This window comes from Vitis vinifera, chromosome 18, assembly GCF_030704535.1.
Source record: "Vitis vinifera cultivar Pinot Noir 40024 chromosome 18, ASM3070453v1".
NCBI classification, from domain to species: domain Eukaryota; kingdom Viridiplantae; phylum Streptophyta; class Magnoliopsida; order Vitales; family Vitaceae; genus Vitis; species Vitis vinifera.
Genome location: NC_081822.1, coordinates 2,883,943 through 2,908,535, shown reverse-complemented (window position 1 = coordinate 2,908,535; position 24,593 = coordinate 2,883,943). Strand labels below are relative to the sequence as shown.

Sequence of the window (24,593 nt, the reverse complement as noted above, 5' to 3'; positions counted from 1 at the left end):
GATTGAGAATGAAATCTAGGGGATCCGACGTGGCAGGATATGGGGACCCCAAAAACGGAGGATACACTTTCAGAAGAAGCAGACCATGTGGTTGGAGTGTGTGCCACGTGGGCAACATTCTAGTCCACGCTCTTCCACGTGTCATATCCTGGCAGGCACTCGGGATCGCGCTCAATACCAACCTCTTATCATCAAAATCTCCCGACGCTGGAGCCATCGCTATTATATTTCTCTCTCTAAATTATAACCAGTTTTTTTTTTCTCTTACCCCTATTGGCCACCTTCAAACGCCAGCCATGACCATTGTGGCTACTGCTGCTGCCCTCTCTCTTCCATTATCTCTATGCCCAACTTCTAAGATCAACACCAAAAAGGTATGTTTCTGTCTCTTTTGAATATTTTTTAAGGTGTTTCTTGGATGAATTGATCTGGGTACTTGCTAAATGTAGAGGAAAGTGTGGTTGAAGTGGTTGACTGGTGAGTTGAGTTGTAGGTTTGGTTGTGGTACTCACCAGTAGAGCTTGCAGTCCAAGCAAGAAAGTGAAACTCAGGCTAATATTGATTTTCTGGATACCCAATCAGTCTAGAGAACAATATAGTTTAGTTGGATTGTTGTAATGTGTATTCAGACCCAAAAGAGGGGAAGCAATGAATCAATGAGGACCCAAAAGCTATGTTTTCTTGTTTGTTTGATAAATTATATGGGCAGTTGAATTTTCGGGTGGATTGTGGAATTTAACCCCAGATGATATGAACTTTGATTTGTTATCCTGATAACTTTGCTTTGGCGCATGATAAATCTGGAAGAAAATTGAGTTAGGGTTATCAGATTTGTTGCTTATATCATGATGGGTGGTGCGAGGTTTCAGGGTGAAAGACGAGGGCTTCGGGTGTTTGCTGTATTTGGAGATGAAAGTGGGTCAGTGGAGAGGAAGAGCACATGGGGCACAATCTTTGATGTGGAGGATCCAAGGTCTAAATTCCCACAATCCAAAGGGAAGTTCTTGGATGTAAATCAAGCTCTTGAAGTAGCTAGATTTGATATTCAGTACTGTGATTGGCGGGCTCGGCAAGATCTGCTTACAATCATGCTCCTCCATGAAAAGGTCCCCTCTTGTTTTCTATCCTCCATTTTATTCACTAGTTTTTATTTGATTTTCTAATGTCTGTCTTTCCCTTTGATTTTTTGTTTGTAGTTCTATAAATATAAACATTGAGTCTGATTTTTTGTTTTATACATTGAAATTTTTTGAATTTATTGGGGAATTCTGAATTGAATGATGTGGGCGTAGGTTGTGGAAGTTCTAAATCCTTTGGCCCGTGAATACAAGTCCATTGGCACATTGAAGAAGGACCTTGCAGGGCTGCAAGAAGAGCTAGCACAAGCTCACAGACAGGTCTGGAAAAGTTTTGGTTGCTTTGATGCAAATGCTGTGACTTAGATAAATCAAGAAGCATCTCACTGATCCATCATATTCTTATCAATGAGTGCCTACATAGTCACACTAAATCTGGATTTTCCGGTTCCAATTGGTTATGTACATGCTTTGAAACTGCAATCTCATGGCCATTTTTTTTTTTGTTCCTTGTGACTGTGAATAACAGGTTCATATATCTGAAGCAAGGGTTGGCACTGCTTTAGATAAGTTGGCTTACATGGAAGAATTGGTTAATGATAGGCTATTACAAGACAGAAATACAGCAGATTCAAATCAAACTTCAACTTCAACTTCTCCTAGTACTTCCACAGCATCTCTTGATATGGTAAAGAGAAAGCTTCCCCAGAAAAGTTTGAATGTTTCAGGTCCTGTTCAGCCTTACCATCCTCGTCTGAAGAATTTCTGGTACCCTGTTGCTTTCTCCACAGACCTGAAGGATGATACCATGGTAAGCCAGTTTTCCAAACATCTAAGGCTCATATTTAGTGATTAAATACAGATTTTCCACATTGTGGCTACTCAACAATGTCTTAAGTAGCAATAAGAGAGGAGGCAAACATTTATAGCTTATCTGGCCTTGTGATAATCTGTGAGTTTTCCTTGTAACAGTTTTCACCTTTTTCTGTTTCAGATTCCAATTGATTGCTTTGAGGAACCGTGGGTTGTCTTTCGTGGGCAAGATGGGAAACCTGGATGTGTCCGTAACACCTGCGCCCATAGAGCATGCCCTCTTCATCTTGGATCAGTAAACGAGGGTCGTATCCAATGTCCTTACCATGGTTAGTAAGAGGGAAAGGAAATAAGCAAAAGTTTACCTGTTTTGCTAATAAGAACAGATGACAAATCAATTAGTAATGCATAAAGTAAAAAATATTTGTTTGCTCATGTGGAAATTTTTGTGATGGATGAACTTCAGGGTGGGAGTACTCAACAGATGGGAAATGCGAGAAAATGCCGTCAACACGATTGCTTAATGTAAAAATAAAATCATTGCCGTGTTTAGAGCAAGAGGGAATGATCTGGATTTGGCCTGGCAGTGATCCTCCAACAGCCACCCTTCCTTCTTTACAACCTCCACCAGGATTTAAAATCCATGCTGAGGTATGTTATCAATGCATTCAGATCTTTCTGTTGTTTGAATACTTAAAAGGCATTTTTGGTCTCCTCATTTCTATCATTATTTTTTGGGAATTGCAGATTGTCATGGAACTTCCAGTGGAACATGGGCTTCTTCTGGATAACCTTTTGGATCTTGCACATGCCCCTTTCACTCATACATCCACCTTTGCCAAAGGATGGAGCGTGCCTAGGTTTGTTCCTGTCAATATTGCATTTCATGGTTATTTTGGAGGGCCCATCCAGCTTAAGTTTTGTATTATCTGAATTCTCAGCTTGGTAAAATTCTTGACACCTGCATCTGGACTCCAAGGATACTGGGATCCCTACCCCATAGATATGGAATTTCGACCACCTTGTATGGTGCTGTCAACCATTGGTATCTCAAAACCCGGGAAATTGGAGGGACAGAGCACCAAGCAGTGTGCGACACATCTTCATCAGCTCCATGTCTGCTTACCTTCATCAAGAGACAAGACAAGGTTACTGTACAGAATGTCACTGGACTTTGCTCCTGTGCTTCAGCACATCCCTTTCATGCAATATCTCTGGAGATATTTTGCAGAAAAGGTAAAATCTCCTTCCCACTAATTTCCTCAAGATGACATAGTAGCATGAAGTTTAAGGCGCTCTGTTCTTGTATCTGCATTACTCTGGTTAAATGCCATATGCTATCCACCCTCTCTCTATCTGCACAATTTCTTGATGTGTGATTTTTTTCAGGTGTTGAATGAGGATCTACGGCTTGTACTTGGACAACAAGACCGGATGCTGATGGGGGCAAATGTGTGGAACTGCCCAGTATCATATGACAAGCTTGGAGTGAGGTACAGGCTATGGAGAGACGCTGTGGAACGAGGAGCTAAGCGATTACCCTTCACTGAATCAACATAAATGCAGCTTCAGCTACATATTCTAACTTCGATTACCGCTCCTTCAGAACCAACCCCCAAGTACCCAACTCTGCAGACCATCAACTATAACTCCTTTGAATATATTCTGCAGTTAGGTGCCCACCAAGAAGATCCTTCCAGTGCGACCCCCAACGGCAACTGTGAATTAATATGAGGCAGAAAAGAGATGGTTCCTACAAGACAAAGCCCCTGTAAAATAAATTGATACTGTACACTACCTTCATTTTTGTTTCGTGTACAGTGTCAAATCCATTTTATTTTATTTTTTCATCTTTTGGTACTTGTTTTGGAGAACAATGGAATCATAAAGATTGCTTTCCAGCCAAAATAAGTATCATTGATCTCTGATCCAGTGTCACTGTATAATAGCATCACTCTGTCCTCATTTTATAAATGAAAATTCATCACTCTCAATTGCTCGTAATTCCATCTGTGTCAGATGTATGTAAGAACCGCTATTTGCCCAGTCAGTCACAGTGTAATTCAATATGAAGCACAAGAAAAGATAAGTGCTTTATTAATTGATATTATTAAACAGAAAAACGGTCCAAATACAGCAAACAAACACTAGGAGAGAAAATAAGAGAATTAGAGAGCAGAGCCACAGAAAGGGCAGAATCTGAAGTTAGATTCAACAGGCCGACCACAAGAAGCGCAGCGGAGAACATCGAGGAGTGGCCCTGTACGAGTAGGAGGGGGGAAGAAGAGGAAGCAATCGGGGCAGTGCATGAGAGGCTCTTTTCCAGGCCACCGCCATACGGGCACGAAGAAGAGTTTGAGGACCTTTTCGTAGTCCACCAGATCGGCTCTAGACCCGCAGTTTATACATTTTCCGGCACCGCTCTTCAGTACTTGCAGGACCTGTTGTTCTAATCCTCCCACGAAGAAGAAGAACATTTTTTCCCTTTAGCTTCGCCTCTCCCTCTTCCCCGCTATTCAAGGAAAATTGGTTTTTCTGGAGTGTTCCGGGATTCTCTGGTGATTTGGGCCCAGACCAGGCGGTCGGCCCACGAAAGAAGGCCGCGTACCGTCAGCCGTCAGGTTTTCATTTCTAGGTTTTATCTCCATTTCTTTGCCACGGGTATTTCTACTTTCTAGAACATCTTCTCTTTTGTGTTTTAATTTAATTATTTAACTCTAATTATAAAATGATTTCTAGAACTGTCAATCAGATGGATCATAAGAAATACTAAAACTGATTCAATCAATATTAGAAATTTATAAATAAAAATTGGTCTAAAATAACTCTATTGTTTTTATTCTACATAAAATCATTGTTTTCTATTTTTTTTTTATTGTGTAAATAAGTTTTAAATTAAACAAAATTTAATATGTTGAATTCATTATCCTTCAAATAATAAACTCATTAATACTAAAAACATAGGGATAAAAATTGGTTCATAATGGCTTTATTATTATTTTTATGTACATAATTATATTTTTTATAAATTTTTTCACTATAAAAATAAATTTCAAATCAAGTGACACTTTATATTGATTTTATTAATAGATTTAACAATTTTTATAAATAATTTGAAATTAAAAAAATACATCTAATCATTGAAAAATAATACATCAAAATTGATATATGATAATTTTACCATTTCTCCCCTACACACAACAATATTTTTTAAATTTAAGTAAATAAATTATAAATTAAGATGTAACTAATAGTTTAAATTCTTTACTAAAATTTAAATTTTTTAAGAATAATTTTAAATTTAAAAGATCAATCTAACTAGTTGTAGATTAAATCAAAACATTTTACAATATTACATTCATCATTATTCATTATTTATTTTAAATAACACATTGTTAAAAATCATTATTTAACTTGTAAAACCCACTTATTTTTATAAAACATTAGAAAATTATTTTGTATTCTTTAACTTATAAACAGTTTTTTAAAAAAAAATAAGTTAAAAAAAGCATGGTCAAACGGGTCTTAGTCTCATAAATAGTATTTCAACATCAAAATACCCAACCAATTGATGTTTAAATAGGATGATTACATAGAAAATAACATCCCTCAATAGATATTATAGATTCTTAGGACTACTCTCATCCACGTTCAACCTTGCAAGATCTTTAAACCAAAGCTAAGCATCCTCATTATATGCATATATACAATAACCACCATTAGACAGTTTGTGATAGAGAAGACACTGTGGGTAACAATTTTTAAGCTGGTTTCCAAACTGTAAGCACCTCCTGAAACATCTCCAGCATCAGTTCCCTGTCAGCCTGCCTGAAGAAGTTATTCATTTCCTCTCTAACATCATATATCTTACCAAAATCGAGTAAGTACATCAAGCATCCTTTTTTGAGCTTGTTAAGCTGGTAAAGCCATGCTTCCTGCAGCCTCTCCAAGACATTTCCGGAGTTGATGTCTTCCAATAGGCTTTCCTCACAGGCATCTTTTAGGTCTGTAATGTCATACTTGTTTGCCGCTCCCAGCAGTGCCAGCCGGTGCTTCCAGAAATCCTCTTGTTTTATGTTGCCATACAAGTAACTAAGTAGAGCCATGCAAGATTCCAGAGACAAGTCTTCTATGTCGATTGTAGAGGACGACTTCTCCTTGAGGTTGTGAAGGAACATGCTTTGGAACACAGGGGAACTTGCTGATAAAATTGCCTTGTGAGCTCTTAGAGTGCCATCAGCAGTGTTAATGGTGACATCGGCATGGATTGCCTCATTAAGCATGCGAGAGAGGCACCGAAGAGTGCTTTGAGCTGCTAGAGATTGCATCACTCCATCACTGGGCCATATTGAGCTGGCTTCCCCACCCTGAGTTTTAGCACAAAGCCACTTGGACTTCAGTGATATGTGACCTTCTCTACTATATATTTCAGAGGAAGCACCTTCCTATTAAGTTTATTCCTTTAAATGGGTTAAAGAAGAGGGAAAATTAAAGGAAACATCATTCAATTTGCATTTGTTAATCACAACATTTTAATGTTAAAAAGAGGTTCTTGGCTGCGGGAGAGTACAAAGGAACTCACATTCAATGGGCATATCTTCAAGTCCAGAAACTCGACATCAATGACGAAGCGGCCATGAAAGGTGGAATCAACAGGCCAGACAAAGTCATCACTGGTCCGAAGCAGTCTCTCATGAACTGCAGCATGAAGCAATAGAAAATTAATGAAGCATGTAAATTCAGAAAATAATTATCAATAATCTGCAAAATGATGGGATAAAGTTTTTTGCATGATTCTGCCAAGTAGATAAGAACAAGGGTTTCATAATTTTGTGTTCGTGAATGCTAACAAGTCAAGCACATTATTTTAGTAGCCAAATAAAAATTTATCCAAAAGCATCTAGAAAAATGTGGATACAACTCAAGTATACAAGATGCATTTACCAGCATGCTAAAGGCTGACAAGAGCAGGAAGCAAAAGAAACAGCAACTCCTTACCAAAGAAACCAGCATCAGAATCCAAAGAGATGCCAGACCAACAAAGTACCGATAGAGGTATTTTTCACCATTACCTTCAGACTTTCCTCATCCTCAAACATCTTCTATTCCACTCTTTCCAAATGCGTAAATCAAGCACATATTCCAACTGTTTTCGTAAAAAGTCCAGCACATATCACACCTGATCTTATTTCCCTTTGTTCTAATACAGTCATACTTGTACAAATATATCTTAAAAGCAACAAAATTCCAATTGTAACATTAATCTTCCCAGAACATACAAGGCGATCACGAAAACTTGCCAAGTATGTGGACTTGTGATACCGTCTTTTTTTTTTAATGTGAAGGACAGTGATTCTTACATTTGGTTGTTTTTAATATTCTGATTAAGGAATCAGTCTTGTTCCCTATCCTTGCTTTTACTCTTAGTTGAGAATCAATGTAATTTTGCAATACTTATTTCTTTGGGGAGAAGTTGCACACTGCTTTAACACATGGATTTGTTAATCTAAGTAGATCATACTCCCCTTCGTCTGGTCTTCCATCCCCTGTGGCTTATTAATTATTATCATCTCTGTCTTTTGATTCAGTTTTGCCCACACAAATCCCAGTATTTTGTTCAGTGAACTTTAAGATAGAATCAAACATAATTTAAATTTCAGCACCAAAATCCCAAACCATTCAAGAAAATTCCAATTGCCAGTAAAGGAAAAAATCCACGCAACCCACGATTTAATAAATAAGCACAATAGAAGTTTATCATCGTCAAGAAACTATATACATAGAAGAGAGAAGAATCAATAGTAACGGAAGTGCATACTAGGGGAGATGTACGGCCTCCTGGAGGCGGCGGAATTGGAGACGCGGAGAACAAATCTAGCTATAGGAGGCTGTTCTTTTGAAGCTCTGGAGGGCTCCGGAAATAGACGAATATACATATACCTATTCTTCTCAATAGATAAGTGCCTGAGATTCCAATCAGGACAGAGACAAATCAAACTCAATCCAACCCAGAAACCAACACAAACCCATCGTTTCGAAAACCAAAACAACACATACAACTATCAAAATAAACCATAAGTGATCACACAGAGAGCTGAGTCACAGAAAGTTGTACCAGTTCCAGATTCCGACCTTGAATGGATCGGACTTTTTGAAGGAACAGGGTCCAAAGTTGTCGATCCTCCACTGAGCTAGTCTCGAGATTGTCTCCACCTTTGAATCCCCCATCTCCACCTCCTCCCTCTCTCTCTCTCGTCTCTGCAATCCGCGCCTTACAGCGAGAAGTAGACTCTGGTCTCAAGCTTTCAGACGATGCATTTTTCGAAGGGGAAAAGTCGGGCAAACCAAAAGCAATGCACAAGTGCAGAACAGCAGAAGTCTCTGACGTCAAAGTACGCAAACACCCTTACAAAGCCTCACCCTTTTGTATCGTTTTGAGGACACCGATGTCATTTCAAAAGTTCACTGCGCTCGTGTCCCAGTTTTCGGTTACTCATTTTAATCAGGCGCGAACACACCATGATACGGATCAAAATTGTGACACGTGTCGAGATCTTAAGATATATATTTAATTTGTTGCTGTTTGGAAACCGGGGTAAGTCTGGTATATACCAGGTCAACTGAGTGGGTGGGCTTGCGATTGGCTGACGTGGGTCCCCACTTAATCTTATTATTCACGTATTCTTTTATCTGTTTGGCCACAAAAGCATGGCCGACCATCTCTTGAATAATCTTATTTCTTTTGGAGGTTGCCTTCCTTTTCACGGTTGATGAATCTTCTTTATGAAACCCAAATCACCCTTTCATTGAACTTTTTTTTTTTTTTTTGTATTAACATGAGAACCTTCTTAATGAAGAAACAAAAAAATTATTTTCTATTTTTAAAATATTATGAATAAAAAAATGTGAAAAATGTCTAGCAATATATTTGAGAAATTATTAAAATTATATTTTGGATTATTTTGTTTTTTTTTTTAATAGAGTGAATGCCTTTATGGCATAAAATTATGATTTTAAACTAATATTTTTCACCTCTAAGTACAATTAGCTTTTTTTTTATAATCATTCATATAGTGGATTTATATAATATTAATGTTTATTATGTTGTTATATTCATATAACTTTCATAATAAATAATTTTTCGTATTATTTTATTTGATATTTCATGTCCTTAATAATGATTTCATACTCATGTATCTTTAAAATAATTCAAAAATATAGGCTGTATTTTAAATACATGACATAGGGGAACAAAATTTATTTGACGATACACATAGATAATAAATAAATTAATAATAATTCTATATTCAAAATATATTTTTTCAGTATTCTATGGGAAAAATATGTGAAATAAAAGGGTTTATGTTAAATGAATAACTCTCCATGTTAATGATATATTAATAATAAATTCATATTTATGAATGATCAATAGGACTGCAACTTAAGCAGATTAGCTTGGTTGATGATTAACTTAAATTTAACTCAAATTAAGAAATAATCAACTTGAATTCAGTCTACCCTAAACTTTAAATCAAGGTACTTAACTCAAATTCAATCTAACCTCATTTTTTTAAATTCGGGTTGAGTTCGGGTTATTGAAGTTACTTAAATTGGTCGAGTTAAACTCCAGTTGGTTGGTTGGCTTACATAATTCAAAATCTATTTATGATATTATTTTAATGTATGTATATGAAAATTTAAATAACAAATAAGACAAAATTCCAAGATAATAATAAAATAATAAATATAAATTTATATATTTTATAAAAATAATGAAAAACATATGATATAATATAATTTGATTTTTTATTTAAGAATAAAAAAAATGAATATTATTATATAGGGTAAGATTCATTATAAATATTATGCAAAGATTAAATATAGTTTGGTTAGGTTTAGGTTGTTTGAACTTTAACTTAAGTCTAATCCAAATTGAGTTTAAGTTGAAAAAACTTAACCCAAACCCAACTTAAATATTGAAAATGATTGTCTAAACCCGCCCAAATGTCGAGTTGGATCAAGTCAAATTGCCCAAGTTGCTCTCCTAATCAATAATAAATTTATATTTATATATCTTTGAATAATTTTGTATGCATGTTTAAAAGTTAAAAAATATATAATTTTTATTTCAAATTTTATCACGTTTTACATAATATTAATATTTATTATCTTATGATATTCATTAAAAATTCTTCTCTTTTTGCTCACATCATATTAATGCCTATTATCTAAGTATTATCTTGTATGTGTAATAATAAATTTATATTCATATATATTTAAAATATTTAAAAAATATAGGTTTTATTTAAATTATTTACTACGGTTTCTTTACATTTGATAGATATAAAATTAATTATTTAATAAATTAATAATAAATTCATATTCATATTAATAAAATTTCTTAATGTTTTATAAAGTAAGAATTCAAAAAAAAAAGTTTATTCTAATATTAATAAATTAAAAATAAATTCATATTATTAATAATAAATAAACTAATAATAAATTTGTATTTTTTATATAATGTTAATAATTGTTTAATATAATATAGAATAAAATTTTATGTAAGAGTTTTTAAGATATAAAATGTTTTATGATATGATTGTACTTTGATATGTAGTATAAAAATAAATAAATAATTACTTTATATTAAATATGAAAAAATAAAGACTAATCTTTAAATGAAAAAAACACCAAAGAGGGGAGGTGAATTGAGTTTTTAAAAATTCTTTTTAAACACAACAAATTTAAGTACGAGAGAATGAGATAAAAAGAGATATAGTTAAAAGAGATCAAACTCATATTTTATAGTGGTTCGACACTTCATTACCTACATCCACTCTCCTCAAGCTCCTAATCGAGTGAGGGAGTTTCACTAACTTGAAGCTTCAACTAAGGTTCTAATCTCCTTCACACTTGGATTCTAACTCCAATGGATTATTGCACAATCCCTTCAAGATTCAACTCACTTTAAGGTTTTAACACTTAATTTACAATAATGAACTTTTCTCAACCTAACTCAATAATAGTTCAAATACAAATCAAAGTTATGATGAATCACAAAGGTACACTAAATGATATGCAAGTGAAGATTTAATGCACTAAGAAAGAAATGAGATATTTCAAGGTAAGAACAAGTGGATAGACAAATAAATGCAAATGTTCTCTTACTTATAAATGAAGTGAATCTCTCTATTTATAGGTTTCTAACATCGAGAGCCAATAAAATAAAAAAATAGTCTCAACCAGTCAAGTTGGGGGTCGACCGGTTCACTAGCCGTTTGAGCATTTAATGTTTTGGGAGGTTACCGTTGTTTCGACTGGACTTCGATCGGACCTTGACCGGAGGTCAACCGAGAATGAAAGGTTATTGGAAAAGAGAGTGTGCTTTTTGCACTCCTTAATCAAACCTTGATCGGGAAGAGGGATCCGGTTGACCGATACCCTAGTCAATTGAGCCGATTGGCTAGTGCCTCGACCAGTTCACCATTTTTGCCCCGAAAACCTATCTTTTTGTGATATTTTCTCTTATAACACTTAGGCAATGTATTTAAGTGAATTAATATGTCAATTTTGAAGTTATTTGTCTAAGGTTCAATCGATAAAACTCAAGTTTTGACGAAACTATAACTTTAAATAATAAATCGAGTTTTTGAAATATGCATGAAATTGTATGTAAAACATAAGTGCACTCATGCATTCATCTTACATTTGTTTCCTATGATTAAAGGTTTTCTAAACGTCTTGATCTTGTATCCATTAGGTCATTTGATGAATTTTCAAAATAATACATGAGATTCTTAATAATTCAAACAAATTAGTAACTTAATCATGGTTTGTTATTATCAAAACCTGGTTAGGAAAACCTTTGGACCAACAAAATAAATTAATCATAATTAAAATAATTATATATTATATAAATTCTTTATTTATTATTTAATAAATAACCTTACTACTTTTTAAATTGGTAATTATAATTAAATAGGATTCGTTTAACAATACTTCTTAAAATTTTAGGAAAAAAAAATATTAATCCTATTTAAATAGGATTTCTTCTACACGATATTTCTTAAACTCTTAAGAAACTAAATAATAATTATATTCAATAAATTAAAACAAAATAAAAATAAAAATAAAATGGAATAATAAATTTGTCTATACAAATTTTATTAATTTATTAATTTATGGATTTATTCGTGTGTCATGTACTTTTAAAAATAAAATGGAATTAACCATTGAGGTTAAAAAAAGTCTATATCTCAATTTTATTTATTTGGTAAATATTCAATAATTATTAATTTCATAAATATTAATTTTAATTTTTAAAAACTGAATTATCTTATACCCTATATTTTCTCAATTTTTTTTTAATTCTTTAAATGAACTTGTTTTTCCAACTTAACAAAAATTACTATAATCATACAACAATAATAATAAAAAATTAACAAAAAAATATTATCTGTTGTACCCAATGATGAAAATATCGGTAATCACGGATATGTCGGTATTTCGATTTTACGGATATATCGGAGATATATCGGTAGGCTTAAAATTGTTAAAAACTCATAGAAATGCAAGGAAAACCTCATAATAATACAATTAGAAATATAATGAATATTTTAAAGTTGTTTTATTGAAAATTTTGATATATATATGATATAATTTGCAATATTAGATATAATTATATCATGTCGATCTATAAGAAATGTTAATTTTGTAATTGTTCTCATTATAAAGTCATATAAAATATTTCATTTCATTAAATATCAACATTAAATTCATTAAATAAACATATTTCATATTCAAAATATACTAGTTCATGTTAATTAAATTAATTAAATAATTTAGCATGTTAATTAAATTAATTAAATAATTTAGCATGTTAATTAAATTAATTAAATAATTTAGCTAAGTTAACCAGTTTAATTTAATTCTAAATGTGAAAATAAACCACAAATAATCATTGAAAATAAACATATCAATTTATAATTAAATAATCAAATTAACCTAAGTTAATTCAATAAAAATATAAAAATTAATTACAATTGAATGTAAAAATAGCATTAAATAATCCATATTGCAAACATACTAATTAATTGAAAATACATGAATTAATTACAATTGCAAACAAAATTAATTACAATTTAAAACAATTATACCTTAAAATGATTAAATAATTGAGCAACCTTAATAAAAATTGGAGTAAGGAGATAGCAAATAAAGAATGAAAGCAAAAATAAATGAAATTTGGGCTATTTATAAAATAAATTTGGGCCAAAATAGCCGTTGGAACGTTAATTTACCGTTGAAAATCAATTTTGGCCGTTGGATAAAAAATTGAGAGCAATCTAGCCGTTGGATCGCCATATTACCATTGGAATCACATCTAGGCCGTCGGATCAACACGGGCGTGATCTGGGCCGTCTAATCACGTTGCATGAAGGAAGGGAAATATCACCAAAAAATCAGCGATATATCTCCGATATATCACCGATATTTTGCCATCAGAGGCGATTTTTTCAAAATGTCTTCGATATATCTCTCCGAATCGATATATCGCCGATATTTTGGCGATATTTACGGAAATATCTCCCCTCCGATTTTTCTTCACGAAATATCGTGTCGACCCCTCCCGATACACGATATATCGGCGATATATCCCGACATTTTCCTCATTGGTTGTACCTCATAATAATATATACTCACAAATATCTAAATAAAACATAACTTATCAATTCCACACTCCAAATTTTAAAAAATTAAAATTAAAATAAAAGAAAAGAAAAAAAACTAAATAAAATTTCAAGTATTTATATTACAAATACCTCATTTTTTTCCCACCAATTTTATGTAAACCAGAGCTCTAAATGATTTTAATTTATTAAATTAATAAATATAATTAAACTATTGTGTATAAACAAAACATAAAATTTTATGGGGTTTAATGGAATAAAAAAGGTATTAGAAAATTTCAAAAAATAAACAAAACATTAAAAATAAGAAATGACTCTTATTGTCGTGAAATAAACAATATCATACACTAAGGTAAAAGATAAAGAAAAATATAAAATGATACAACTACAGATTACCCGTCTAATCGTTATTGAACAATTATAAACTAACGGATAAGAAATCAAAGGGTAAATTAGTTTATAATAAACTAAAAGATAAAAATGGATTAGTAAAATTTGGATTTATCAAAGCACTATTTATGTTTTAAATTTGGATTCTAAAAAATAAATCAATTCAAAACAATTAATACTTTTTATTTGTTTGATTTTTATCTAAATTTATTTTTATTGAATAATGTAAGAATGAAAACTTAAATTATGGTAATTGTTTTAAAGAAATCATTATCTAAATTAATTAAATAAAATAACGGTAGTACACAAATGCATATAAGTGAGATGATAAGATCATTTCACGGAAAATAAAAAAATCGAAAAATACTTCACTCTTTCATAAATAATATATATTTTATAATATTATTAAATGTCAAATAATGATTAAATAAAAACTAATTATATTTAATAAATAAAGACTAATTTTAATGACATTGGGCCTAGACAAAAGTTTCCTATCCTTAAAACGGACGATCATATGTGGGCCTTAAATGGGTCTTGAGCCCAATCTTTTTAAACACGCAATTGGAATAAATTTATACAAGTTGATGCCGTCTCCGTGTAGAATCTTTTTCTACCTTGAAATGATGAATTAAATAAATCAGCTAAAAATCTTGTGGAAAAGCAGGAACCTTTAAAATGATAGAATCCACAAACGCGGCCCAACCTCCAGGCCCACAGAAGGAGAAACCAGTAGGCAGTAACCACATCATTATGTCAGTTATTCTGATGCTCTAGTAATTCCGAGTAGCAATGGAGGGCCTTATTGGAATTTCACGTTGAATAATCATAGTCGTCCATGGTCATTATTCACTCTCCCTCAATCATCATCATCATCTCCGATCCGATCTGCTAATCCGCGTTTTATCTCAGAAGAGAGGGCTTCCGATATCCCTGTAATCAAACATGTCTACCTTCAGCGGCGACGAAACCGCTCCCTTCTTCGGCTTCCTTGGCGCCGCTGCCGCCCTTGTTTTCTCATGTAAATACCTTTTTTCTCTCTGATTCTTTTTATTTTGGTCTTCATGCTTTATTTCCTTTTTACCCTGTTTGTTTCACTGGAAAATGTTGTCCCGAGTTATAGCTGCATGGCCCTGTTTGTTCCGACGGATAATGGTTAATATATCATCTTGTAGCACTGGGGGGATTTATACTCTCCGTGACATTTCTAGGGTAGGAGTGGAAATAAACGGAGTCAATTGTTTAACTGAAAAAGTTTCCGGGAATTATGTTCGGTCGAAATGAAAGCAATCGTCGAGAAAAATTCCGACGAAACAAAGTGTTGTATTTTCCCACATCGGAACTGTTTCCTGTGGAAACAAATGGGGCTTTTTTCTTGGAATGTTTCTAATGGCTTCTTTACAGGCATGGGCGCGGCCTATGGGACTGCAAAGAGCGGGGTGGGTGTGGCCTCCATGGGAGTGATGCGACCGGAGCTCGTCATGAAATCGATTGTCCCAGTTGTTATGGCTGGAGTTTTGGGTATCTATGGGTTGATTATAGCCGTTATTATTAGTACCGGCATAAACCCTAAGGCCAAATCTTACTATCTTTTCGATGGTTATGCCCACTTATCATCTGGTCTTGCTTGTGGCCTTGCTGGCCTCTCCGCCGGTATGGCAATTGGGATTGTGGGAGATGCTGGAGTTCGGTAAACTCTTTACTATAGCATTTTTTTGTTTTTGTGATTTTTTATGGGTATTTGATTTACCATATGATGCTACTATTTTCCATTTAACTTCGGTTATGCTTTGTTTGGTTACCGAGAAAAAATAGACAGAGTAGGAAAACTGTTTTTATTAGTTTTACTGGTTCGGATAACTGTTTGTACTAGTTTTATTGGTTCGAAGGAATTATAATTTTGGATGGTAGCTTTTCATTATTTTTTACTCAAAACAGAACACCCCTCTTCACTAAGCCTATTGCAATTATTTAGCTTGGTCCAGTTGAGTGTTTTCATTTTCTTGAAACAAAATCAATCTAAAACATGATGTTTAGGTTTTAGTCTGTTTTCTTTTAATTGTGGCAACCAACAATTGAGAATGCTTTTGAATATTTGATTTCCATGTTGTTACTGTCACTTGACCAACTTGAGGTAGATTCATTTTGTAAATATCTGAATTTTTTTTTCCTTTTTTGGGGGGGTGTGGGGTGTTTGGTTGGGTTTTGTGGGGTTCAAAACATATGCAAGAATCATACAACACCACTTTCTCAAACATATCAAAATATGTTAGTGACAAGCAAACGATATCAATACTCTTCCAATGAAGTCAATGTACTTAATTGACTTCATTGATTGTTGGATTCTTGTTGAGGTAAGGAGTAGTGTTTTTTGTTCCCTTTTTCTTTTTTGCTTGTGCCTTTTGGCGGGTATATGTTTTGTGTATTTAGGTACACTCATGTTGGAGCTCTTTTTACATAATGCTCACTTTATCTACACCTATAACCAAAAAAAAAAAAAAGAAACTCTCCCAACCAAAACATTAAAACCGAATAAAGTTCCTCACCCACAACTACCATGTTGGAATACTTCAAAACTTCCATCCACATCAATGCAATGAAGTAAATCATATGAGTTTGGTTTTTTTGTTCTTTCTATGTTTGTCTCTCACTAGAATGCTTTATGAGTTTGGTTTCAAAGAGTAAGGAATCATTATCGAGACCAGTAATTGTTGTTTTTAAATGCAAGATTCACTTGGAACCTTTAGCAAGAGGGCACTCAGTCAAGTCAACTAGGCACCTGGTGTGCTTTTCAGGCAAGCTTATCAATAAGCTAGTTGCCTGACCTTGAGTTTGATGGATTGTTTTTTTTTTGGAATAAATAAAACCAAATGCATTAAAAAAATAAAAATGCCACAAGGTGATGGATTGGTTTTTTACTTGATTCTCACAAGTCAATTTAACTTGAGATGAGTAACATTTAAGAAATCTGCAGTCTAACTATACAAACTAATTTGAGAAATGTAGTTTGCATGGATGTGATGTTTTACTTTGCAGGTTAAGAATGGGATATAATAACTAATGGTTCACATTGGGAAGATTAATGGGACAAGATGTTAGACTGATCAAAAGATTCTAGACTTCATATACTGACTCATTATTTTGACGGACAAAAAAAATTTGAGATGGGGTTAGAAAAGAGCTTAGAAGTACCTAGGTTTTAAAAAGTTGACTCGATAATCAAATTATAGATTATAAGTTCATAACCCTAGCCCATTCCCATGTTGGGCAGAACATTCCAAATCTTAGTCCTGATGTTTTGTTTACAATCCAAACGTGCAAGAAAATCGGTCCCTGCATAGAAAATGGGTTTAGAGGATTGGATGATCTATATAGCATAGGTTTGTGTATGAGTGTCGAACATGGGTATGTGTGTTTGATCCTTCACAACTCGAATTTTAGGATATAGGAATTCGGCTAAAAAGGATCTAAAAAAGAGTACCGGTGCTGGGATACAACTAATAAAAGAAAAATCGATTAGAAATAAATTGGAAGTGAGGATATTCTTTTTAAAAGCTCTCATCTTTCTCTCTAATTTTTTTTTTCTCTTATCCCTATATATTTTTACAAAAATTCTCTTTTCAGCAAATTCTTCTTTTTTACTTATGCAATTATTTCTAAGAAAGTTGAAAGAATAAAAGAATATCAATGAAAAAAAAATCAAACAATCACACCCAAAGTAAAATAGAAGTGTTCAACAAAGATCCCGTATACACACTCTGTCATGCTGTGTTGAAGTTTGATGTGTGAAATTGAAAGATCCCAGTACCACAGAAGATGATTTACTAGTTTTATGGTTCTATACTCTTTTGATTCCAATAGCTAAAATAAATGGATGAGCAAATCATTTCATAGTGTTGAAATGAAATTGATCTGATGGTCATAAAAGTTTTTGTGTGTTCTATTCACAGATCATTGTCCAGTTAGGAATGGGAGCTCAAAAAATGGACATAATCTTAACATCAGTTTCTGTAGCAGTGAAATTTATATGTGAAAATCAATTCTTAAATTTAGAAAAAATAAAAGTAATTATTAAATTTTGGAATAAAAGGGTGAAGAGTATGGGTAGACAAGCTATTCAACTTCCTGAGACTTTGAGTCAAGCTATGGTTACCAAATAGGCAACTACTTTTGTGATCTGTGACCTGGATTGTGTGACTGCTTCCCTCATATGGACTTTCCATTTCACTCAACTGCCCCCACCACAACTGCAATCCATTTGTTCTTCTGTGTCCTTACCGAACAAGATCCTTATATCTTGTTAGGGAAAACTTAAAAAAATTGAATTGTATTGGATTGGATTTAATAGAATTTTGAGAGATTTTCCTTGGCAAATAGGAGTCTGCTACTCTCACTAGAGCTTAACCACTATATTAAGATGATATTTAAATAGCTAAGAAGTGGTTGGGTAGTTTCCATTTATGACATTAGGCTTAGAATCATGATTTGCGAAGTCTGCATCTCCATATATTGGGTGTTTCTTCCAACTGTATTGAAAGAGGGAGTAGTGAAGATGTTTAGAGGTTCTATAAGCTCAATGTGGACTTAATTCTGTTCTTAGCTCTTCAACCCATGCAAACTTCTATGCCTTGTTTAAATCTGTTGCCTTACTCCTGAATAAGCCTAGCATTTCAATGCCTATAATTTAGCTTTACTCCTGGAAGTGCACTGGGACCTGTTAAAATTGTACAATGTGAACCTGCTTGATGTACTCAGGACAAAATCATTTTTATTTTTTTTGTTCTTTTTCTTTTCTGTGACTTCTCTCCCCTCCCCCCTCATTTGAAATGAAACATCAAATCCTCCATTGATGGTGTTGTATATGTTTACCTTTTTTCCCCTGTTGGGATTATTTTCAGGGCTAATGCACAGCAGCCAAAGCTGTTTGTGGGTATGATTCTCATCCTCATCTTTGCTGAAGCGCTTGCTCTTTATGGCCTGATTGTCGGCATCATTCTTTCATCCCGAGCAGGCCAATCTCGGGCAGAGTAAAGGAGTTGAAGACTGGCATTTTTCTTGGAGTACTTAAATTATTTTTAAAACGTGGATCACATACTCCTACTGGATGGTTATATGAGACTTCATAGGTCCACCTGATGTCACTGTTGGACCTTTTGTATATTGAGTTTTATTCAAAATTCCCCAGAATTGCGCTCTATGCTGATAAATTACTTTGCCCTTTATGGAGCATTAAAGAAAACCTGACTGATGATTGTGTTGAATCTCGTTATGGATGATTTCACAGAGATTTCTTCTTTTAGCAGCTAGCCTTGTCATATGCATTTGACAACATGTGGCATATGATACTATAGAACATGCATGTTTATTAAGGCATTATGATAATTTGTTATAGTTCTTTTTGAGGGTGGATCAGGATGATCGTTTCTCTGGGACTGCATGTTGTTGAGGGTTTGATCTGATGGGTCAGGTAACCGAACCTATGTATGATTTTAAGCTCATAAGAATGATGCTTTTTAAATGAAAATTGGAGAACATGGGGGTGGTTGTGAGTTGTGACGACGTGGTTATGGGTAATTTGGGATAGCCCACCATAGCTACTATTTTTCACGTTTTAATGCCGCCATGCCATCTTGACTATGCTCCAGCCACATCAATGTTTGGTTGGTAACCATTGGATTGGATTTAATATGATATGATATCTTTGGATATTGCATTTAATGAATATGATTTTCTAAAATGGTGTATTGTTATGTTTATATTTAACTTGGAAAATGAATAAATATAAATTAAATGGAATATATATTATTTTTTAATATTCTTAAAAATTATATTACATTTTAATATTTTTTATTTAAAAATATTTGAAAATTTTCAATAATATTCACTATTAAAATAAATTAAATGGAATATACATTATTTTTAATATTTAAAAAAATTATATTATATTTCAATAGTTTCTATTTAAAAAGATATGAAATTTCTCCCAAGTTCAATAATATTTATGATTAAAATAATCAAATTTTATATATAAATTTTTATTTATGTTATTCAATTTATAAAAATAATATATATATATATATATATATATATATATATATATATATATATATATTATTAATGTTATTTTAAAGTATAATTTATAAATATTTTTTTAGTTTCCTTTTTAATCAAAAATTTATTTTCATAATGAAAAAATTTTATTTTACAAAATAAGTAAATATAAAAAAAAATTTGATAAAAATAAATAAATATATAATAGATAAAATATTTATATTCTAGGAAAACACATCTCATATAAAGCACATATAAAAATAATGTTAAATAATATATTTCACCACTTATCATTTTAGATGTAGAAGAGATATATAATAGAGAGTAATTATATTATTGTTTATCATATATTATATTTGATTGAAATTAAAATAGAATAAATTATCTTATGTTAAATAATAGGATAACTTACCTTATTCATCACTATTGATATATTTTTTTCTTTTTTTATCCTATTTGATGCTATACCCAAACAACTAACATATAGCCTCCTAACATTAATTAGGAAAGTTTTGAAAAAATGATTTTTTTTTAAAAACAATTAACTAGTATTTGATAAATCAATTTATTGACTTAATATTATTAATTATTTAATTTAAGTTATTAAATAGATAAAGTATATTTGATAAAATAAATGAATATCACAAGTAAAAAATAAATTTAAGTATTAAAATAAAATAATTTATTTATTTTGAATTGTTGATGTCAAAACTCTTTTATCTCATTTACCATGTTTAAAGAAAATATAATTTATAGGGGAAATTTTTAATCATAATGCATTTCCAGGCGGCCAAACAGATCCTCTAGATTTTACCCCGTCTAAGCCTTTATATAGAAGGGGATGACAGAGAGAGGGAGAGAGACATGGCAACAAGCAGAACAGGCGGAGAAGGGTCAGAGGGACCAAAGGTGTTATGGAACGAGACCCAACATAGGTTTGAAACAGAAGACAAGAAAGCATACCTAGAGTACGTGTTGAGGGATGGGGGCAAAGTCATGGACATACTTCACACCTTCGTTCCATCTTCCAAGAGAGGCTTGGGCTTGGCTTCTCACCTCTGCGTTGCTGCCTTCAATCACGCCAAATCCCATTCCTTGTCTGTCATTCCCTCCTGTTCCTACGTGTCTGTATGTTTTTCTTATCCAATTCCTTTAGTTTATGAACTCTTTAGTTCTGGGTTTCCTTTGACTTTATTTCTTGATGATTTCCCCCCTCTTGTGTGCAATGAGTTTGTTCAATTTTGGGTGATAATAATGGGTCTATTATCTTTTCATTCATTTGTTTTTCTGTGAGTCTCTTCCTAATTGATTTGTGCGTGATCATGTTTTACTTCTGGGGTTACTTGACTACTAGTTTTCCCCCCCTTATATGAAAACTTCGTGATGCAATTATATTAATCACATTTTTATCTACAAACTCTGATCAGTGGGTCTCTATTATCTATATTTTGGTTGATTTAAATTGATAGAATTGCCTATTGCTTTGTGACTGTTATGCTTATATGGAGCTATGCCTTGATATTCCAAAGTCCTGTTCATCTTTACAGTGATACCGGACTTTGAACTTGGATGAATTATGAAGGGGCTTTGATAGGCATAGAACTCCCATGTCAGACAATAAATAAATATATTATTGGTTTGAAGAATGTCTCGAGATTCAGGCAATTGTAGATGATATAACCTGCTGATTTACTCATTATAAATAAATAAATAATATGGTCAAATGCAATCGCTCTCTCTATGCATAGATTAAACACATGCATGTGTACCGAATTTCTGCTAGTACTTAGGAGAGGAATGAGCTCCTTTAGTGATAGGTTATCTGTTAATAATTGTCATCATGTTGGAATACTTGTAGTTGATATTATATTAGCCATTGCGGGGTTCCAAGATGTTGGCTTCCCTCCCTCTCTTAGGAATATATTTCATATGCTGTTTAATAAAGAATCTCTAATAGAGTTCTTTTGTGCCTTTGCATTTCATTTTGGAGGTCTATCTCTCTTTATTTTTGCAATCCAATTTTTGTTATCGGCACTTCCATTTTAGGACAGTTGGAGGCAACCATTTTGATGAGTTGGTATTTGTGTTTGATCTTTACTCACTACTATTCGCAAAAATGATCAACATGATATAAAAGATTGAGAATCGATGTTTTACTTGTTGATAAGAATGGCTCATAAAATCATTTTCTATACTATTGATTTTTTTCTATGGAGTTTAACATGTATAAGCCTTAGTGACAGCAACTGATATTATGAGCACCTCATTGAGTGCCTCTGTTGGCCCAGTTGAATCATTTCACACTTTTAAGTTCTGGCTAGACAATTCTAGGTGTATTATCATGAAATGGATCTATTTTATTAGTGGAGCATATAGTTCCAGATTCTTTTCAACCAAACAAGGGAAGCTAATGATTTTCTTGGGCCAGTTTCTAATTTGAATTTAAAAAGTATTGGTATTTCAAGTGAGATTGTAAACTCTACTTTTAAGTTTTGAACTACATTCTCACTACCTTTAAATATTATACATTTTCATGTAAAATAAAATAAGATTCTATGAAAGGTATGCCTACCCCAAAGGGAAAAAAATGATTCTAGTGAAGTGACATCTTAGGCTAAATATTGATGCTACAGTGGATTAATAAATGGCTTTTAGGTGGTGAATGTCAAACAGTTTTTCTTTAGCATCAAAAGAAACTTTTCAGAACAAAGATTGTTGTTATGTTTTTTTTTTTTCGATGTGGTCAAAGATTGCTGTTTGTTAAAGATGGGAAATCAGTGAAGCACAAAATGCATAGCAAGATCTGTGTACCCACCTCCTCCAACAAGGGGGAGATGAAAATCAATGATTTGTAACATTCGGTTTGCAAACGGAAGCCTTAAAATCTTCTGACTCGGAAGATTACTATAACAGCTCTGAGGTTATGTACTGACAAGTATAAGATGATTACTCAGACCTGCAAAACCAGATGGTAATGTGGTTCCCTTCCAAGGGATACGTTACTGTCCTGATCCCATGCAGTAAAACATGGTAGCTGTGAGATGCTATCCATGGCAAAAAGATACAGGAAAATTGTATGCTATCTGATCATGTGTGATGATGTTGTCTTGATCTAATCATGTTATGATAACCTAACCTAATACTCTGTGTTTTACTGCTTTTATATACTGTAGAGGAGATATGATTGCAACAGAAGTATTATGTTGTAGTTCTTACAAAAAAATGCTTATACCTCATCACATGATGTATGAACTCTCATCATAGGTAAAGAATTTAATTATGCAGTAACCTTGGATTACTTTTGTTAGTCAAATCATTCATGGAAGGTTATGTAGGTTTAAAAAGTTTTTAACCACTTTCATTGTCTTATACAATAGAAATTGTTATTAGATATCCATCCCTCTTTTTTTCTTCTTTTCTGAGTAATATTTTTTTATCAGTTTTTGTCAGTTGAATTAGTACTTATTTGGACATGGATGCAAGCATATCCATGTGTAGTAGTGCAATTTTTGAGTGGAAATTTATAGCCCCATGGTTTGTGTCGGTTTTGACAAATTGTTTGGTTTATTTGGAATTGGAATGCTATCGTGTATTTGTTCAGGACAGATGTATCTGGCTCATTGTTCATGGGAAATTTCTCATGCTTTAGAAAATTATTTTGTTATGGATGCTTCAACCTCGTAATGTACAAGTTTTAGACATTGGTTAAACATGCATTTCTCATCCATGGATGTTGGCAAAAGAAGCTAAACCAGGTAATTCATTGTATGTTCTTTGATGCTTTTGTATGCTAGCCTGCACTGAACTATGTTGAAGATGCCCTCACATAGGTCTGTCCCCCAGCCTCCCAGCAAGTAATGTAATTCACATAATTTAGGATAACTAATCGGTATTTCTTTGTACCCTGACTGTTAAAACCACCGACTTCGCTATCATTTATAACTAGGAATTTGTGTTTGTTACTTCACTGCTGCATGCAGTGCAACATGCTTGAAACTCTTGTGCATACCCAAGCTTTTGAAATGCCAGCTCTACTACAATTTACAAGTCATTTATAACTTCCTTTGTAATGATGAGGTTTTTGGCTTGGCAGGACACTTTTCTTCCGCGGAACCCATCTTGGAACTCTCTTGTTTACTCAGAAGAGCCCAAATCTAGTATGTAAAAATTTCAGCCTTTGACATGCTATTGAAGATGTTTGTAAACTCAAGTGGAGGTTGTGAAGCATTATCTGTTGTCAACATAAATTGGTTTCTCTCATTTGCAAATACTCCTCTTCAGAGGGAGAATTATTTTCTGCTTCAATCATCCAGCAAATAATATATCAAGTCATAAGTCTTTTCTTTGAGACGTTTGGATTTTCACTCTCCTCCACTTGTGATAAGAATGGTATAATGGTATGGGCTTCACATAACGCCTTGTTTGTTTGTTTTTATCTTGGTAAGTGTCTCACACAACAGCTTACTGATGAAGTGCAATTTGTTGCTTTCCAGCCATGTTCTAGACGAGAAATTCATAGCCTAGAAGTTTTCCACTGTCGCCCATTTGGATATCATCTTGTTTTTGCCTTAAG

The 24,593-nt window shown here is 33.0% G+C and overlaps 5 protein-coding genes across 6 annotated transcripts; 3 read left to right on the top strand and 2 right to left on the bottom strand.

The window, feature by feature from the left end:
- Positions 1 to 208: 208 nt before the first annotated feature.
- On the top strand, positions 209 to 3,893 carry LOC100247245 (chlorophyllide a oxygenase, chloroplastic). The gene is made up of 9 exons (XM_002284463.5): positions 209 to 374; positions 870 to 1,106; positions 1,293 to 1,397; positions 1,606 to 1,887; positions 2,071 to 2,218; positions 2,356 to 2,540; positions 2,637 to 2,749; positions 2,831 to 3,125; positions 3,279 to 3,893. The coding sequence occupies exons 1-9, from the start codon at positions 297 to 299 to the stop codon at positions 3,447 to 3,449; spliced, it is 1,614 nt and encodes a 537-aa protein (XP_002284499.2). The 5' UTR covers positions 209 to 296; the 3' UTR covers positions 3,450 to 3,893.
- Positions 3,894 to 3,958: 65 nt separating this feature from the next.
- LOC100262547 (uncharacterized) lies at positions 3,959 to 4,475 on the bottom strand. The gene has a single exon (XM_002285822.5). It carries the CDS (start codon positions 4,364 to 4,366, stop codon positions 4,058 to 4,060), a length of 309 nt encoding a protein of 102 aa, XP_002285858.1. The 5' UTR covers positions 4,367 to 4,475; the 3' UTR covers positions 3,959 to 4,057.
- A 928-nt stretch (positions 4,476 to 5,403) lies between these two features.
- LOC100257421 (BTB/POZ domain-containing protein At1g21780) lies at positions 5,404 to 8,357 on the bottom strand. Of its 2 annotated transcripts, none has more exons than XM_010665902.3 (4): positions 8,005 to 8,357; positions 7,708 to 7,853; positions 6,472 to 6,587; positions 5,404 to 6,334 (listed from the first exon to the last, which is right to left on the bottom strand). In XM_010665902.3, the coding sequence occupies exons 1-4, from the start codon at positions 8,115 to 8,117 to the stop codon at positions 5,651 to 5,653; spliced, it is 1,059 nt and encodes a 352-aa protein (XP_010664204.1). In that variant the 5' UTR covers positions 8,118 to 8,357; the 3' UTR covers positions 5,404 to 5,650. The 2 variants fall into 2 exon arrangements, with proteins under 2 accessions (XP_010664204.1, XP_002285860.1); XM_002285824.5 differs by having other exon boundaries at positions 5,404 to 6,256; positions 8,005 to 8,315.
- A 6,310-nt stretch (positions 8,358 to 14,667) lies between these two features.
- LOC100252288 (V-type proton ATPase subunit c1) lies at positions 14,668 to 19,230 on the top strand. Its single transcript, XM_002285825.4, has 3 exons — positions 14,668 to 14,990; positions 15,374 to 15,659; positions 18,868 to 19,230. The coding sequence occupies exons 1-3, from the start codon at positions 14,915 to 14,917 to the stop codon at positions 18,998 to 19,000; spliced, it is 495 nt and encodes a 164-aa protein (XP_002285861.1). The 5' UTR covers positions 14,668 to 14,914; the 3' UTR covers positions 19,001 to 19,230.
- A 1,566-nt stretch (positions 19,231 to 20,796) lies between these two features.
- On the top strand, positions 20,797 to 24,455 carry LOC100242031 (acetyltransferase At1g77540). Its single transcript, XM_002285826.3, has 2 exons — positions 20,797 to 21,148; positions 24,114 to 24,455. Exons 1-2 carry the CDS (start codon positions 20,885 to 20,887, stop codon positions 24,183 to 24,185), a joined length of 336 nt encoding a protein of 111 aa, XP_002285862.1. The 5' UTR covers positions 20,797 to 20,884; the 3' UTR covers positions 24,186 to 24,455.
- Positions 24,456 to 24,593: the final 138 nt, after the last annotated feature.

Excerpts from the sequence above, each read along its gene's own strand:
- LOC100252288 (XM_002285825.4), top strand. The coding sequence starts at position 14,915 with ATGTCTACCTTCAGCGGCGACGAAACCGCTCCCTTCTTCGGCTTCCTT. Across the intron at positions 14,991-15,373 it reads TGCCGCCCTTGTTTTCTCAT|GCATGGGCGCGGCCTATGGG; the intron begins GTAAATACCTTT and ends GCTTCTTTACAG. Across the intron at positions 15,660-18,867 it reads GTGGGAGATGCTGGAGTTCG|GGCTAATGCACAGCAGCCAA; the intron begins GTAAACTCTTTA and ends GATTATTTTCAG.
- LOC100262547 (XM_002285822.5), bottom strand. The coding sequence starts at position 4,366 with ATGTTCTTCTTCTTCGTGGGAGGATTAGAACAACAGGTCCTGCAAGTA.
- LOC100257421 (XM_010665902.3), bottom strand. The coding sequence starts at position 8,117 with ATGGGGGATTCAAAGGTGGAGACAATCTCGAGACTAGCTCAGTGGAGG. Across the intron at positions 7,854-8,004 it reads AAGGTCGGAATCTGGAACTG|GCACTTATCTATTGAGAAGA; the intron begins GTACAACTTTCT and ends TTGGAATCTCAG. Across the intron at positions 6,335-6,471 it reads TGAAGATATGCCCATTGAAT|GAAGGTGCTTCCTCTGAAAT; the intron begins GTGAGTTCCTTT and ends TAAACTTAATAG.
- LOC100242031 (XM_002285826.3), top strand. The coding sequence starts at position 20,885 with ATGGCAACAAGCAGAACAGGCGGAGAAGGGTCAGAGGGACCAAAGGTG. Across the intron at positions 21,149-24,113 it reads CCTCCTGTTCCTACGTGTCT|GACACTTTTCTTCCGCGGAA; the intron begins GTATGTTTTTCT and ends TTGGCTTGGCAG.
- LOC100247245 (XM_002284463.5), top strand. The coding sequence starts at position 297 with ATGACCATTGTGGCTACTGCTGCTGCCCTCTCTCTTCCATTATCTCTA. Across the intron at positions 1,107-1,292 it reads TCATGCTCCTCCATGAAAAG|GTTGTGGAAGTTCTAAATCC; the intron begins GTCCCCTCTTGT and ends ATGTGGGCGTAG. Across the intron at positions 3,126-3,278 it reads GGAGATATTTTGCAGAAAAG|GTGTTGAATGAGGATCTACG; the intron begins GTAAAATCTCCT and ends GATTTTTTTCAG.